Here is an 18,507-nt window from a genome sequence, read left to right as displayed (position 1 = left end):
GCACCACAAAAGAACGACTTACTTTTAAGAGAATCGGTGGCCGAGTTTGCTAAACATAAACCTTTGGGTGCGAAGCTACAAACAGTGAGAAAATGGCAGAATAATAGGACAGACGTGGGCCCAACTAACAATTATTTATTTCGTATAATGCTGGCAAAATTGCGAAATCGTTAATCGCCGACAAAGACTGGAACTCGAGAAAGCTCTCACGCATTCGCAGTGGTATCAAAGAATGCCGTCAACATGTCAACACGTTAAGCTTTTCTTCCATTAAAAACTAGGCAGACTCCACGTACCTCGCAAATCGACGTTACATGAAGCATGCGCATGGACGGAAAATGTATTGGCAGAAAACAGTTTCGAGGAGAGTGTGGTATTACGCAAGCTTCAGGAACTATTTTCGCTGTTCCTTAAGCAGCGATCACTTCAGTTTCAGAGAACTCTTTGAAGCACTGCCTAGCTAGCGCCGGCTGTCACACATCTTTCCAAGCCATTCTGTAATCAACTGTGGCGATAAGAGACCACAAAAACAAACTCAATCGCGACAAATGGAGGCCTCAAAATTCATAGAAAGTGTGTAGAGCTCATCTTAGGGGTGATTTTTGTAGCTTGCAAGAGCCAAAGAAGAAGAGCAGAAGGCAAAATCGTGATTGTCATTGTTGAGAAATGTACCACTGGGCCCCTGGGTTGTTAGGATGGTCAACACTCACGCGATAACCTTCATATTCCGAATGATTCTACATATGTAATGTTTTTAAAACTTGATAGCCAGCTCTGCAATCACAATTAATATTTTGCGAGCATTAGAGTCTATATGTAAAGTACTTCCGAGACCTGGAGTGGCTCTGTAGTAAAATATTTGATTGCCACGCTGAACGCCGGTATTTGATTTCTGCTGGAATGCTCACATTTATTATTTGCATTCGTCAGGTCAACGCGGCCGATTTCCTAACGTTTATTCGTGAAACTTGCCTATATGTGTTCTCGCCATTCCTTGGTAGATAGGAAGTGTAATCACCTGTATCACAAAACCGCATACCAGTGGCACATGCCCGACCTCGGGTATGTGCCACTAGCTGACGAAAAGTAACGACATACGCGACGGGATTGCGACGTTATTTACGTCATGAACATTCAGTCATATTCTTCAAATAATTTTTCCTCCCCTCTAGCAATTTTGATTTACCCGAAGTAAAACGGTTGATCACGAAAGCACCCAGATGTAGGCAGCTAGATAGATAGATAGATAGATAGATAGATAGATAGATAGATAGATAGATAGATAGATAGATAGATAGATAGATAGATAGATAGACAAATAGACAGATAGACAGACAGATAGATAGATAGATAGATAGATAGATAGATAGATAGATAGATAGATAGATAGATAGATAGATAGATAGATAGATAGATAGATAGATAGATAGATAGATAGATGTGTGTGGACATTTGCACATGGCGGTATCTGTCGACAGCTACAGCAGCTGCCTCCCGTACCTGAATGGGAATAAGTTAAAAAATTATATCTGACAGAGAAAGCTAGTTATCAAAAACGACTCCCAGTACTACACAGCAGAGACCTAATTAAACATTTTGTTTTAATTTAGTCTCTCATTAATATTGCGTCGTCATTTACCAAACCATGGAATGTTTATAGCGCCACTCAACAGGTTTGACAATTTTGAGCTGACAAGCGCAATGCGTAGATGAGGCGTTCATGATCACGTATGCCGAAATTTGCAACGCTACGCGCCGCAGAAATAGGTCGAATTTCAAGATGAAAGCTGCTCGCCCTCCCCTCTATCTGCGCACGCGTAGAAACGTAGAAAATAAGGGCATGACGTAGGCGTAGGAATGGCACTACCTACACAGCAATGAAGTGACGTTGGTCCTCTACGTAGACGACTCTGCTCTGACGTTGTCAACAGTATACCACGTGACATGGCAAAATTATTCAACACAACATGCGTAGTTTATGTATTTATTGCTTTAGGAGATGAGTAAAACTTCAAATAAATAATGAGATGAATAAAAAATTGTGCACGTTTTTCTTGCTTTTTTTTTTCTGTGAAATGCTACGAGATGCAGGGCTAATGTGCCAGCGTTTCGCATGCGTTCGTGTCCCCGCGGTCAGCGCATTGAGCAGACGACCACCGTGGAACGCTTTTACGCGTTCGCGCACTCATTGTGCTCATTTACTCTACCGCGTCTAAGCCAGCGTTTCCAAACCATCCCGCAGAAACAGGCAGAAGACCTCAAAATAACGCTGGTCAACAAAGCAACGCCGCTCGCGCTCACGGGGTCTTGGCTTGTTCGGGCACGTCATGCAAACGTCACCTCTTGGTCGGATGCCGGAGAGTGTGGGGAAGAGATTTGGCTTGCGAAGTCTACACGAAGGAGCGGCAAGGGTTTCGAACTCGTCTCCTCTCACCCTCGTTTCGTGCCGCTTCAAAAAAACCTGTTTTCTCCGCTCGCAATGAACCGATTCGAGAAATTTTTGTGGCAAAACGTTCCTCATCGAACACCCAACAACTTCCACTGTCTAACAAAAGTTCGGTATGGGGCCTGGTGAGTGGCCCTTTAACAAAGGGACTAAGACCATACTAAGATACTAAAATTTTGCCGAAGTGTTCCAGTAGGTCTCGGCTGTAGAAAACCCCCGGAGTGTTTTGATAACCACTTTATTTTAAATGATATGATATTTCAAATGATATATTTTCTCGCATATTGCGCATTCAGTTAAGAAAGAACTCCGTCGCTACCACCGAGAGATGGCGTCACGTAAAGATGTCCCAGAATTTCGGGAATGGCTTTAACAAGCACTGGAAGATGCGCACATTCGCTTATGCTGTACTATTGGAGTGCTTCCTCAAGCTTCCGTTACTGCACCGTCCTGTTTTTTCTATAGAGGACTTGCCACAGCTCAGAGAAATTTGATAGACAACACCTTCGGCACAACGCCTCAAGGGTTCCACGGGCCTCTTCTGTCACCCTTGCCGCCAAGCACGAGTTTAGCTGGGACAGCTTGCGAAATTCTTTGCAGTAGAAAACACAACACGAATTCAATGCCCATTGGCCACCTTCTTCAGGTTGTGAGCCATCATCATCGGCCACCTGTTTCAACCTAAGGGCCATCAAGGTTATGCGTTTAAGTGTTGTTGATTTCTTGGCTTTGGCAGCAATAAATAGCACGTGGTTCAGTGCTTCTTCGTATTTTTACTTTCTCCTTTGTCAGGTTTTTTTTTTCTTCGTCGACGCACAGACGCATCGCTGTGTCTGCGCGTTTCCTTCTTTATACTGTGTCTATGCACTGTTAACCATTTTTGGAAAATTCTCCATTTATTGTATTTGACTGTTAAAGGCTCAGTATTCTTGGATGTTAGTTTCCAAATCTCTTTGAGGGGGCCTCCTCCCTTACCTGTTGTTGGAACTTCTTCCTGCCCAAGAGGCAATCCTTGTAGATCAGAATGAGCAGGAAAGCATTTGACATCATTGTTTCGTCCCTCTTGGCGAAGAAGTTGAACGTGTCCGGAGTAAGCCGGTTCATTGCGCTGGAAGAAATGAAAGATGTTGTCTATCTTTAAATCTTTAAACGTATTAGCTAGTTCGAAATATTTGAGGTATACACGTTACTAAGGATATATCATGGAAAACCTGCATTTCACGCACAGGTGAGTTCATTGTTCAGACTCCAACATCTAACCAAGTTATTTTCTTGGGGAGAAGGCAGCGCACTCTCTCCTGTCTGCTGTCAACGTTCCACGGCGAGTCAGGCTCTCGTAGGCCAACGGTTCCATCTTCACAGTTTTGAGTTCCGGGAGAAATCACTCTTTTGTGGATTGTAATTTTGTGAGGCTTTTGGTGCTCTCTGAGTTAATTACGAAGGTAATACGTTATTGCTTCCTGGATGTACCTGGCCATTCTTTTGTACTGCCAATCGCAAGTCATGCTTTCATGAAAATGAATGATGACGATTAACTGAAGCAAAAACGCTAGTCGGTCTAGTTGCATCCGTTCATATTTTAGGCACTTGGGCGAACTTACAGTGACGCGTTTTTGACGAGATCACGAAGATCGTGTTGGCCACTTGAGCAGATGTTTTTTTTTCAAAAAATAATTCAGTTCTTAGATTGCGCTCACTTCTCATAACTCTTCCTTAATTCTTGTTTGTGCACGCAAGTGGCTAAAAGATGGATGAAAATGCAAACACCAACCACATCTCTTCGACAAATGCGCTTACTGGTTCTTTCTATATCGAAACTCTGCCACTGCCCCTCAAGCGTAAATCCGAGTGTCTCCGCTTTGTGCAGATTATCCGGAAATCGGGTGTTTCTTGAAAGACAGCAAGCTTATGTTGAATTATTTAACTATGTAGGTCCAAGCGTGGATCGCTTTCCTGTCTCGGCAGCCGACTTAGCCTACGAAGAGCCATTTGCGAACGGCTTTGCGAACATTTTATAACGACAAGAACCTTTTTTTTTGTTTCATTCTGTCTCTGCATCTACAAACGTCACAGCCAATACTGAGCACATATAGTCTTTAGGTTATTGACTGCAGTTGTTTCAAGTAACCGTTTCTGCTGGTAAGAACTGTCCTCTATAATGCCCCATCCACTCTGGTATGCTGAATAAATAAATAAATAAATAAGTAAATAAATAAATAAATAAATAAATAAAAATTATATGAAGCGCAGTTTTACCGGGACAGTGAAGCAATGAACCTAGTGGCAACAAATTCAGGTGGTATACAAAGTATAGCTGGCATCCTACTTTTTTTTTACTCCTATATTGTAATACTCAATGAAACGTTCGTGTGAGAAAATACGGCCACTGCAGGACGATAATCGCTTTGTGCACTTCCTTCGCTTTCAGAGCTCAGCACGTTGAAGGGTACACGGGCCGTCTCTAATCTCTGCCGCGAAAGCAGTCGTGTTCGAGTTTTTCAGATGCTGCTCGAGCCACACAACCCTCTCCGCGTTCTTTCAACCTTCTTGAAAACGGGAGGGACGTTTCCTTTCCATTTGTTTAGAAATCGACTGCAGTCCTGGGAGACGTGGAGGGATCATATCGTATACTTGTCGGTGCTTTTCATATCTGTTTCAGCCATGTTCGTCTTTGCGATCACGTGCTTTTACTTGCGGGTAAAATATACGATGTGGCGGCCGATCTTAATGGATTTACTGGATTTCTACTTTAAGCTGAAGATGGCGGTGATGGCAAAAATAAAGAAAACCGTCGAAAGTGTTCGTACAATTTCTCGTGCAATAAAACGAACAAAAATAAATTATGTGGAATGAAATGACAAGAAAGGATCAAAAACAAAAATTACGACAACGACTATACTTCAGGAACACTAATGAAACAAGCCTTTCATATCCAAAAATACTTATTGAGCTATGCGTTAATGCCTGTTGTAATATTTCTTAACAAGGTTTATCCGGACTCAAAACTTAAAATACCTTGGAAAGTGTGACTAACGCACCGAAAGTTGTATGAGAAAGTGTTTGTATCTATAGGAGCCTGAAATTATGATGGGAAATTACACGGTCATCTCACGTACTCTGAGAATTTCAAGGCCCGCTGGCGGTAGCTGATCAGCCAAGTCTTGTGGTGCCCGAAGGACTCCTCCAGTTCTTCCAGGGTGTCGTATGCCACCGCCGCTGACAAGCCCTGCACGCAGAGCGGAAGCACGAATTGGGTAAACTTGCATCATTACTTGAACTTGAAGAAGCCGTCGTGTCTTTGTATATACTAAAGATCGCATCGCAGGCTTGACCATATACACGCGTTGCAGAGCGCCAGCGAGTGCCATGTAGACTCCGTGTCATGCCCTCTCTCTAAGCGGCGAGAGTGCACGTGGCTACACGAAGCTTCACGCCTTTTACATAGGAGAAAAAGTGCGGCGTCGAGTCTACAAGTCACGCGCTGCCGCGCTGCAACGCGTTCGTTTGCCCCTTGCACGCACCGTCACGAGCAGATTAAGCGCGTTGCCTGAAGAGAAACGTAACATATGGCTTTTTCTACGGGCGAAGCGCCGTATAGCGGCATGCGTTCGTCCCTCGCAGTCGTAGTAGTAATGTGTAACCAGTCTTATATTTTGACCTCCAAGGTGGTGACCTCGGGAAATTTCTTCAGTGCGTTGTTGAACAATGAAAAATTCGCAGCGTGCGCATTACCTAAAAGACGAATTCTCCTGTCTCTCATTGCCCCTTAGCAGCCATTGAGCACTACCTGGTATGTACATTGAGCACTATCTGGCAAGAAAGCGTCGCTACGTTATACTAGCCGGGCGTAACCTCCTTGGTTTTAGAAAGGTTTAGCGAGCGTTGGGCCGCAGTGCCATGAATACAGTCAACTAGTATATACCATGAACTCAAGGTGGTTGAAGGTGGGAAGTAGACCCGAAGCGCAAACCGTAAGAAAGTGTGCGTGTGCCACCTATCGTTTAGTCCTTGGAATTTCCGCTGAATGGCGGTGCTTCTATATGGGGAATATACGATAAAAAGACGCGAGATGGTGGGACTTGGAGTGTTGAATAGACGGACGAACGGACACACATACAATGCATGGATGGACGCATGAACGGACGCAGGGGCGGATGCATGAACGGACGCAGGGACGGATGCATGAACGAACGCAAGGACGGGCGCACAGACGGACGCATGGACGGACGAATGCTTCGCCCCACTCTCCATCATTCACTCCGTGGATATGCTGCCATTTTTTTTTTCTTCTAATAAACAGCTTTGAACGGACGGCGCAAATCAAGAAGGTACCTCGTTTTCAACTCCATTGTTGAACCTCGTGATACCCTTATTCTATCACTTAAAATGATTCGAAGGCAAAACCATTTTTCCTTCTCAGTTGATGCATTGAGGGTGCCTCGATGCGCATACCCAAGCGCACATAAACGCTTCGTGGTTGTACTCATCCTGGCCCGCCATGGATGGATGCAACTTGAGTAAACGTCCGGCAAGGCTTAACGCGACTCACAGCCTAGTTTTCCTACGCCGGAACGTCGTCTTGCCTACCACCGCCTCACGGGCCTGTTAGAATGCCCACATTTGGATGACGAGGTCCGAGATGCGCTGCAGAGCGGCGGTACAGCTCGGAGACAGGGTCTCCGGAGTAACTGCCATCATTCCAATAACATTACTACACTACCACAACAAGTATGAGTGCTGCACTGGCCCTTCCTCGTACAATTTTAACGTGTCGTCGCGAAATTTGTCAGGGTATATTCATTTTAGGTGGAATGGGTTAGATATGTGCTCCGGGCGACGGCTCGCCCTCCTCTTTAGTTTGGGACTCCGTTGTAGGAATGAAGTCAATGAGGGTGGCGATTTGGGCTTGTTGGTATGGTTGCATGATGATGGATGGTAGCGCAGACAACGAACACGGACAAGAGAAGGCACATAGCTCTTGTCCGTGTTCGTTGTCTGCGCTACCATCCATCATCATGCAACCATACCAACAAGCCCAAATCGCCACCCTCATTGACTTCATTTCTCGTTCAACGGGCTCTTTCGTTCATGTACTCCGTTGTAGGAATATCGTTTTGTCGTTCACATATGAGTTTGTTATGTCATCTTAGCTATTGAGCATATCACGTTCTGCGAGCCGCGTGCTATTTATTCACACACTTCGCAGAGGTTCGCGCCACACAGTGGACCAAGAGAAAAAATGGCAGCATATCCACGGAGTGGATAGTGGGGCGAAGCATCTGTTAGTCCATTCGTTCTTGCGTCTGTACGTCTATGCGTGCGTCTGTGTGCCGCCCGTGCGTGCGTCTGTTCGTGCGTCCGCACGTCAATCTGTGCGTCCGTCCCTGCTTTCGTCCATGCATCTGCTTCTGCGTCCGTCCATGCGTCCATCCATCCGTGCGGCCATCCGTGCATCCGTCCATGCATCTGTCTGTGTGTCCGTTCGTCCACCTATTCAACACTCCAAGTACCCCCACCTCGCATGTTTTCATCACATATTAATCATATAGAAGCACCGCCATACAGCGGACATTCCAAGGACTGAACGAGAGGAGGCACACGCACACTTTCATACGGCTTGCGCTTCGTGTCTACTTCCCACCTTTACCCACCTCGAGTTCATGGTATATACTAGTTCACTGTATTCATGGCACTAAGGCCAATGATCGCTAAGCCTTTCTAAATCCTAGGAGGTTACACCCAGTGAGTATAACGTAGCAACCCTTTGTCTTCTGTGCGTTGCTGAACAATAAAAATTCGCAGCGTGCGCATTGACGAAAAGCCGATTTTTCCTGTCTCTCATTCCCCCTTAGCAGCCATTGACATGTACATCGAGCACTATCTTTTATTGTTCAACAACGCAAAGAAAAAATCTCTCACTGGCACCACCTTGGAGTTCAAAATTTTATACTTGTTGCACGCTACAACGGCTACGAGGGACAAACAAGTGTCGCTTTAAGAAGCTTCGCCCCTAAATTGCCTCCAGGAGGACCAACCAACGACGCAGCGCTTTCACGTGGCTAGTGCGGGCCCTGCCAACACCTGCCACTCAGGTACAGAACTTTCGTTAGCCTTTTTGACGAATGAGTGGCAATATCAAACATACTAGCGTCGTGCCGCGGAGCACAAACCGGATTTACAGTGAAAATATTGTCATATTCTTTCTTGTGAAATATACGAATGTAAAATGCGTGGTGAGTAGATGTTTGGTAATCTGTAGGCAAGTCTGCGCCGCCTCAAGGCGCTTTGGTGGTGGGTTACCTAAAAACACGATTTTGAATAGCATCCAGGCAGCTTCGAAAACAGTACTACTAGCTTCCTCCCTCGAGGCGCGAGGGTCACTCCTATATATGGTCTGCTGACTGCCGTGTTCAAGGCAGATGCGATTAAGTGGGTGGAAACAGTCGTAGAAATCTTTTGGCGCCCAGCCTTCGAACCACCATTAGGATGATTTCTATGACCTCGTTGTGCTGTTGAAAAAGTTGTTTCTTTCTCTCAGGGCCTTAATAAAGTTCCTTGTCTGCCTGTCTGTATCTCTCTCTCAATACGCTCTATTGTATTTTATTTTAAGAAGGAGAGGTGGCAGAAAAAGAAGGTATAAACTGAACATTTGCAAATAGAAAACTCGTGGCCCGTGTGCTACGTTAATATTTTTGAATGCAATTCTCCTGTTCTGAGCACCATTCAGAAATGCTTCATGGTGTTATAAAGCCATCTTTGTCACAGCTTGTGTGTTGTAGTGTCCATTTTGACAAGCTTTTATATGTTAAAGTATCTGCTGCGTGCATTATTTCAGCCAACCGACCCACCCTTCACTCAATAAACATATGTATTTGGTAATAGGAGAGCGAAAACTTCCTTACAAAGTTGCCGACAGCCGGTGTTTCACAAGCTTATTCCTCAGGCTAAATCAAATAAATCCTGGCTTTGTATTTTTGCGGTCGAAACCATTTAGGTCAGAAAACACTTGGTTATCTAGAGATGACCATAATATTTCACATTATGGCTCGAAGCAATTTGTTTTCGTGAGCGCATGGCATATATGATGCATTTATACCTCTTTTGTCGTTATGAACTGCCCATGAGGCCTTTCAAGACACCAAGTACGTGAGCCTGGGACACACTTGAATAAATAATGCGACCGCTGTTTAATTGCTAGTCGGTGACGTGGCAGTCGCAAAGGGTGTATATCGTCGCAGCATCTATTCGTGGAAAACCAACGCGACATCCGCATACACAAGCTGGTCAGTGCAGAAGTAATAATCGATGCTCACAAATTGTGCTGAAGCTTCTTCACCTTTGCCTCCACATAAATAGTTGCTTGACAAATTTTTTATCATTAAACCTTCATGTTGCGTGTAATTGTAATCTAATCTAATGCGGGACACGATGCGGCGTCATGAAAGCGGCCTGCTGTGAATAAATTTGACGAACATGGTTCCACAACAAGCTTCTAAGCCCCCTATACTCGCTCGCTAACATCCTCTGGGCCACCAAGTTGGTTTACTCTGCGCGCCACCTATACTCAGCGGACAGCGCGAATTGTGGGAGAGGCGTCTGCACGCCTGTTTGGCGCGGCGGGCCAAATCTCACGCGCTCAGGCGCACCGTCTCCTATATATTCTGGAGCGCACAAGCTTCCATGATGTCCTAATCGGGAACCATACGATGATCAATCTCAGGTTTTGGAGTGTGTGCGCTTTTTCCCCAATGGCCAGTGCTCCCTTGGAAACCCTGCATCTAGCGTAATCTGCTACTGCCGTGCAAGTCACTTGGGGCGAATTCGTACCGCTGATTTTGCTGCGTTGCTAATTCCGGTTGTTTTGTGCATAGGCTGCGTGTGGTTCTGATTTTGGAGCCCGTGTCTATCACAATGATACAGTGGTCGTCGGGGCATTCGACTGCGTCGACAAAGCTTGCAATCCTCTACCTGCCGAAAGAACGAAGCGAAGCTTTTCGTTTTGCGTTTCTTCTGCTTCGAATGTATTCTTGGTGCACATTTCTACGAATATTTATTACTATTCCTCCTTTAGCTGTCGACTTCAATTTCCAGGCTACGCTGGTTGTGGTAAGTTGTGCCGAGTTTTTAAACAATGTGTCTTCCCGTCGTGGTAGTCGACAGACGCTTAAGCTGAGCTGGGCCACCCATTGAAAGCTTTCTGCACCTTGCAATTCTCTGCCTCCGAAATCGGAGAGAGCTCACGTGGTTTCTATAGCCTCCGTTATTGAATTACGTTTGATCGAGCTGTGATGTCGTGTGAAGTTACGTTACGTGACGCCACAGAGAAGCCTCGTTTGCGTCAAATTTTTACTATATGTGACGCCTTCGAGACGTCATAGGGTGACGTCATCACGTGGTTATAGTTTCTTGCGATGCGGTTCATTCCACAGGCAGTTTCCTGCTGATTTATGGCATCAACGTTACGATTGATGAAGGACTGAACGAAAGGATTTACGCCGAAGACGAATAAACGCGCCAGTGGTTGTGTTGGTGCACCCTACGTTCCCAAATTTATCCCTTCGCTTTGCAATACGCGAGACAGGAAGACTTTTTTAACAGCTCAACGTGGTGGCAGCCACTTACATTATGCAAAATTGTCCACGGAAAGCACATTTTGAAGCCCTCGTAGTAAAAACAAACACGGCCGGCACCATAATTTTTTATCTAAGTTCTCAGTTTCTATGCTACCATGTGATAAGTGCTGCAAGGGCAGGGGCTCGCAGAGACCTACAAGTAAACTCCGCTTGTTCAGACGAAATAATACCCGATTCCTATTGAGCCCTAACTTTTCTACCAGAACTTCCTCCGGTCACCAAGCTTAGGTGGCCTTCTAACTAGAGAGGGGAAACTGTGGCCACTGGCAGTGCGATTGCGCTCAGCTTGGCAGTAAAGAAAGAAGCAAAAGCGACATGACGCACGCAGGCTGTAAATGTTACGGAATAGCCTTATCCTTTGCTTTTCATATCTCATCGTCGCAATGCGACGAGTTGGGAATATATACTTAACCTAATCTCATCTGAATGAGAAGACTACATATTTAGGGTTCTTTAAGCCGAACGACTGGAGATTCCTCGTAGAACAGCAAAATTGGAGGACTTCCATGGTGGCGTCCGTGTTGCGCGGCGTCGGCCTCAACACGAGTGGTGTACGAAAAAATCATCGTCACTTCACCATGCAACCATAACGCGTCATCAAGACATCACAGATTGCCAAAGTTTGCAACTTAATGCGATACCATTATGACGTCACTGACTTCCGACAATGGCGTCGTTACATTACATCTCCGCTCGGTCACAAGTGGGCCGATCACAGAGGCAGTGCTTAACCAGGTAAGGTGCAGAGAGCTTGCGATGCCTCCAATCCAGAAGGCAATGCAAAAGCACGCAAAAGGAAGCAAACTAGGGGATCGTGGCGGGACAAACACTTTGATTGGGAAGAAAACAATGGGTTACGCCTTCGAGTCATTTTATGTGAATCACAATGAACCGTGTTAGTTCCTGTACCACGCGACTCCTTTCAATTGTATACGCACTGCGAAGAACCAAATGTCGTTCGCCCAACGAGGCGTGATGGTGAGGCCGAAGGTGAAGCTGGCCAGCATCGTGGACGACTGGAACTGGAAGCGAAGCCTCCTGGCGATGCCCTGGTACTTGAGCATGTTTGCCGTGCTGCCCTCGAAACTCGCCGAGTAGATGACGCCCCAGCAAATAATCGTCGCGTTGAAGTTTGGCAGGCTGACCACATGAATTTGCGAGGGAAACGTCAGCGAGGGGTAGATGGCTGAATTGGAGGAAAAAGTACAGTAAATCCGATTACCAAAGGAAATACTCAGGAAATACCTATTAAGGAGTGAGCTATATAAGTGGAGTTACCTGAGGGCCTCAGCTGCTACTAGAGGCAACACAACGAATGCGACAGACAACTAACGCGACACTAAAGAGGAATGGCGACTTAGTTTATACACTTGAAGTATACTATAAAAACTCGGGCGTCACTTATTTCACCATTTTAGGCTCCGTATTTGGTTAGATAATCAATCGCGAAAGTTCTACTTCCAGATGAAGTCTCCGAGAGTGACTTCCCCTGCTTCAAAGCGTTGTTTTGCGATTTTCGGCCACATATTTCTTGAAATTGGGTGTGTTAAATCTCAAACTCGCTCCCCCATGCAGAGGACAATCTACAGATGCATCAACGTCTAAGTAGAGTGCGGGAGCAGCCGGGTTTACAAAAAGCTGTGAAGAACCGACAATGTTATCGGGGCATTCCAGGTGAACGCGAGGTGACGGGGAATCAGTGCCGCCTTCTTAAAGGGAAAAAAATCACAGCATATCCACGGGTTGAATGAGGATGAGTGGGCGAAGCTCCGGAGAGAATCATCGGTAGACCATGAATCTTCCGAGCAATTCGCCGAGTTTATTGTAATTAAAAGACGTGAAAAACGCTGTGTGCTTACGCCGTGCCGCTTGAACCTCCCGCTCTCGTACGGCAGGATCTTGTTAGCGGTTTCACGCAGCTTCACGGCGGGCCAACAGCGAAGGAATTTTATTACAACGCTCCCCCTAGCGTACGTCACCTCACTAAATCAACCGATTGCCTTCCACCAATGACACGTGCCATATGTGACATTATTTCCATTATAATATCTTGCATCTTTCATTACCAACTACAGGTACCACCATCTAGTTTTCTAACCTTGCGCATAAACTACCGCCATCTAGTGAACACTGCAAAAACTAAAGGTGGCTACCAACTACTACGACAACTACATACCTCAACGGATGTACAGACGCATGCCTTAAGGAGCTTCGCTCCAAAATAATGCACAAGGGGTGCCTACAACCCAGCCCAATCTGAGGTCGAAAAAATTGGCAGATACATCGTACAGAGGGAACCAATGATATGCGAAGCACAAATCAGGAAGGTTGATATGTCAGTTTAAGGAAATCAGCACAACGTTACTAGGCATACGGATGTAGTACACAGTAAACACATGGAGAAATTTTATGTGTACTCACGTTTCCATATAAGACGAGAGCATATTGTTTATATTCGCATAACGATGGCACCACTAACGTTTGCAACACCAGTGCCAGCAGCGGTAGGCATTGAAATTGTGTCGTACATGGCTTCCATTTTGTGATTATCATGTTTGCGCGTGGCATTCGTGTTGTCCATTCACGTAACGTAATACTGAATTTAGTATATGAAAGCTAGTGAATGGCGGTGAGTGTTCAAAGAGCGTAGCATATGGTCATGTTTTACATGACACATATACCATGATAATTATATTTGGACGTGTCACTTACCTTCTTAGTTATTTCATGTCACGTAATACCAAATTGGGTATGCGTGAAGCTAGCGAAACGGCCGCGGGCACATCATTAGGCAGTTGTAGTATACGTGGCTTACCGGGATACCGTGACAGCTGATCAAAGTGTGCGTGCGGAAAGGCATAAGTTACACCTAACACTTGCCGTACGCACGCTAGTTTTCAAATTTACCGTTACCATGGTAGCGTAGGTGTAAGTAATGTACTTACCACATGGTGGCGCTCTAACACACCAGCTTCAAAGTGATTTTGGCGTAGTTGTTGAAAAATTCACTTCGTTCGCCGCAAACGGCTGCTTAAAGTGGCTTCGCTTGCCTTCCGTTAGCTTCGATGACCGAGTATTACGGATAATCAAACGTTACTTTTGAAGTAGCTTTCCAATTCAAATGTCTCTGGGCCTAACTAGAAGATGGATTTAAACAAATCGACAACATAAATAGTTTTGCATTTGGTGCGTAGTTCATATATATTTACTTGTATTAATACTAAAATAAACTCGTAACAGTGCTTCGCGTGGTGGCATAAGCAAACATTCTCGTTTTCTTTTCCTTTTCACTGTTTATTAACTTACTAACCAGCCCATAGGGGGCGCCACCGTCCCAGCTAAGGCACCCATGTGTGATTTGCTTTATTCATCCCTTCACGTCACGTAATACCAAAGTTCGTACATGTGAAGCTAGCGAAATGGCCGCGAGCGAACTATGAGCGTAGTATGTAGCCATCTTTTACACGACACCCATGCCATGATTATCGTGTTTGGACGTGTCATTTACATTCGCTGTCCGTTCGTGTCACGTAATACCAAATTTGGCTTATATGAAGGTAGCGAAACAGCCGCGAGCGTACGTGGCATGTAGTCATGTTCTTACAAGAGGCACATGTCATAATGTCGTGTTTCCACCAGTTATACACTTTCGTCATCTATTCACGTTAGGTAATACCACATTTGGTATATGTGAAGCTGGTGAAATGACCGTGAGCACACCATGAGCATATGTCGTGTAGACATGACTTACATGACATGCATGTCATGAGTTCCACGTTAGGGCCTGTTAAGGTAAACTCCACTTACTAGTCACCGCAATAAATGATTTCTCGAAGACTTCCAGTGGCTCGATCATCTCGGAGAGCTTTTCCGCGGTGTTCCACATGACCAACCTCGAGCTCACGACGCTGTTGGCGAGGTTTGTTTGGAACCAGGTGAGCCGGTCGCTGGTGATGGCGTCGATGGTGGTGAATCGCACGCGGAACACGTCGTTTGGGCCGCCCTTGTTTTCTACCAGCTCGTCGTCGTGGCCCTCCAGGGGACGCTCGCTGCTAACCAGCACCATGCCGCGCCGCACCAGGCCATCGAATCTGCGACAGAAAGGGTTGAAGGGTCACTAAAGTTAAGCAATGAATCGGTTTATGTTGAGAAAGTTGTACTCAGAATACTATTACATCATCATCTGTTTATCAGAGGAAATAGTATACTAGCTGAACTAAAACAATCTAAAGAGGAACAAAAGAAACGCGACACCATACTTTCAGACATTAACAAAAAACTTTCCAAACTAGACGAAGTATTAAAGGTATTAAAGGTATCAAAGGCGAACGAAGAAAAAATAAAGAAACTGGAGGGAAGAATAGAGCGCGTAGAAAAGGCTCTGACAGGACAATACAAAAAGCTTGTCGATTACGAAGATCGTTCGAGAAGGAATAATTTGGTTGTATTCGGCATACCGGAAGGACCAGACGAAAACATAGAAATTTTGGAAGACAAAGTTGTTTCTAAAGTTTTCCAAGACACCCTAAAGGTCACAGTTACTTCCGTGGAGCGCCTTCATAGAATTGGACGGGTGAATGAACAACGCCCAAGGCCGGTCATTGTGCGGTTGTACAATTACAACGAAAAACTTTTGCTTTTCAAGAAGTGTATCAACATCTCACGACTACTCGCAAGCAACACTTCAGCTACGAAAAAAGCTCTGGAAAACAGTAAAGGACAACAGAAGTCAGGGTGATAAGGCGTACTTAGTTTATGATAAGCTTTACATCAATGACGACGTCTACGTATGGGACGAGCATCAAAACCGTAGGAAACTGTTGCGCAGCGCTGCGCGCTCAGAAGATTGACATCACAATGACGAGCAAACCTTATCGCACAAGCGGCTTCGTTTGATAAACCTCAATGCACAGAGCCTGCGGAACAAACAAGAACAGTTTGAACATGTTCTGCTATCCTGTGATCCTCACATAGCCGTAATTTCAGAAACCTGGTTGCACCCTGACGATCGAGATAGTTGCGTGTTTCCGCCTCCATATACGTGCTATCGTAAGGATCGCAAAACAAGGGGCGGTGGCACTGCAGTTCTTGTCAAAAGTGGTGTGCCGTCATATCGATTGCCCGAGATTGATGTCGACCACGAAAGTGTGCTTTGCAGATGTGAATTTTTAGGAAACCAAATCATCGTCGTAGGTCTGTACAGACCACCCAATGCTGAGCCAGATTTCTTGTTAAAGCTTTACGACAAGCTAAATCAGTATCGCAACCAAATTCTTTTAGTTGTTGGGGATTTCAATCTGCCTTGTATTAATTGGGAAACGCTAAAGTGCGGCCCAACAGACATACCGAATTCTGAAATTTTTCTGCACATGCTCTTAGCGTTTAATCTGACCCAAACCGTTTTACTTCCCACTCGGGTGACAAGCTGTACGTCTTCGATTCTAGATCTCGTCTTGTGCTCCTCAACTATAACTGACATTACCACCGATATTTGTGAGGGAATTTCAGATCATAAATTGGTATACTTTACGTCATTGCTCCCACGTCAATCCAACCCACCCCAATACAAACCTATTACTATAAAGCAGTACACATCTGCAGATGATGTAAATATAACTAATGATATCGAGGAAGCCATTGTTTTGTTTGATGATAGTGATGACATCAATACATTATGGACAAAGTTCAAAGCGCACTGTCATTTCTGTATCCAGCATTTTATTCCAGATAAAGTGAAAAAAGTTGGCAGGACGAATCCGTGGATAAATAGAGAAATAATTCATGTGAAGCGCAAATTAAAACGCTTGCGGAAACGTTCCAATGCTGCTCAAGCAGACATTTCTGATTTACAGGCTACATTAAAATCCAAATTAGCTGCTTCTAGGGATCACTACTTTAATGTGACACTCAATCGTTTTGTATCCGAAAGTCCCTCTAAATTTTGGCAATTTTTATCGAATAAGGGTGGCACGAGGCTTGATCAAATCGCCAAGGGTGATCGGATACTTACTGATCCAAGAGAAGTGGCGGAGGTGTTTAACGAGTATTTCCAAAGTGTGTTTTCAACGTCAGATCCTTTAAACGGGGCTGTTTGTGAAAATAGTGATTGTGGTGTCATTCAGATTTCTTTGGAAGGTGTCACAGAATTGCTTTTGCGATTGGATCCGAAAAAATCGACAGGCCCTGATGATATCCCTTCCGCATTTCTCAGATGCTATGCTACACTGTTAGCCAGGTTCCTTGTAGTCATTTTGCAGAAATCCGTTTCGTCTGGTGCGATACCTGATGATTGGCGTATTGCACGTGTGACTCCTGTGTATAAGAAGGGTAACCGTCTCAATTTTTGTAACTATCGGCCCATCTCTCTCACCTGTCATTGTTGTAAACTGCTGGAACATATTATCGCAAAATACCTCAATAAATTTCTTCAATCCCAAAATATTCTCACTGAGCACCAACACGGTTTCCGACGAGGTCTTTCTACTACTACGCAGTTATTAACCACAATTAATGAATTTGCGAAGGCTCTAGATGCTGGTAGCCAGGTTGACGTGATCTTTTTTGACCTCTCGAAGGCGTTCGACAAAGTTCCCCATAAAAAATTAATAAATAAACTGAAGTCAATTGGCGTTCCTTCAGATATAACAAATTGGGTCACATCTTACCTACTAAACCGTAAACAATACGTAGAGATTGAGGGTTCGCACTCGCGTTTCTTAGGCGTTTTTTCCGGAGTACCGCAGGGGTCCGTACTCAGTCCTGTTTTATTTAACATTTATATTAATTATTTGGCTCAAGCAATAGATACCAGCGTATCAGTTAAACTGTTCGCAGACGACTGCATTCTTTTCAAAGTCATAAACTCAACGGCAGATCAACAAGTTTTAAACAGAAACATCGGTAAGTTGGAAACTTGGTGTTCCGAGTGGAACATGGTAATTAATCTAGAAAAAACTGCTCACTTGTGTATCACCAACAAAATCAACAAGTTTCGCTTTAAATATGATATAAAAGGGTCACAGATTACACAAGTCGAAGAATATAAATATTTGGGCGTTACAATTACCTCAAGCCTCAACTGGACAACCCATATAGTAAATACATGTTCTTCCGCACGTAAAAAACTAGGGTTTCTAAAGCATCGATTAGCTAATGCCCCCAGTTTCTTAAAGCTTAAAGCTTACAAAACAATGGTAAGGCCTTCCTTGGAGTACGCCTCCGTAGTATGGGACCTTCACACAAAAAGCAATATACAAAAGATAGAAAAAATTCAGCGCCTGGCAGCCCGGTTTATTTACAGTAGGTATAGACGCCGCGATTCCCCCTCTGCGATGTTGCAGTTGGCAAATCTTGAACCTATTGAGGACAGACGACGAGCTGCTCGACTTAACTTACTCCGTCTGATATATTTTTCTAAACTCGAAATAA

The 18,507-nt window shown here is 44.8% G+C and overlaps 2 protein-coding genes across 3 annotated transcripts in view; one reads left to right on the top strand and one right to left on the bottom strand.

Moving 5' to 3' along the window:
• Nucleotides 1-18,507, top strand: part of LOC119163128 (uncharacterized) — a 533,653-nt gene that overhangs the window by 381,279 nt on the left and 133,867 nt on the right. The window lies entirely within an intron of this gene.
• The window catches only part of LOC142772062 (aminopeptidase Ey-like), a 39,088-nt gene that overhangs the window by 15,854 nt on the left and 4,727 nt on the right, over nt 1-18,507 (bottom strand). Inside the window, exons 3-6 of the mRNA XM_075874161.1 lie at nt 14,887-15,170; nt 12,018-12,265; nt 5,563-5,672; nt 3,422-3,554 (exon numbers count right to left, since the gene is read on the bottom strand). Coding sequence (XP_075730276.1) covers nt 3,422-3,554; nt 5,563-5,672; nt 12,018-12,265; nt 14,887-15,170 — 775 coding nt within the window. The remainder of the gene's footprint in view (nt 1-3,421; nt 3,555-5,562; nt 5,673-12,017; nt 12,266-14,886; nt 15,171-18,507) is intronic.

Source organism: Rhipicephalus microplus, chromosome 9, assembly GCF_043290135.1.
Source record: "Rhipicephalus microplus isolate Deutch F79 chromosome 9, USDA_Rmic, whole genome shotgun sequence".
NCBI lineage: Eukaryota > Metazoa > Arthropoda > Arachnida > Ixodida > Ixodidae > Rhipicephalus > Rhipicephalus microplus.
Note: the sequence above shows the minus strand (reverse complement) of the source record. Positions and strands in the feature narration are given on the sequence as shown.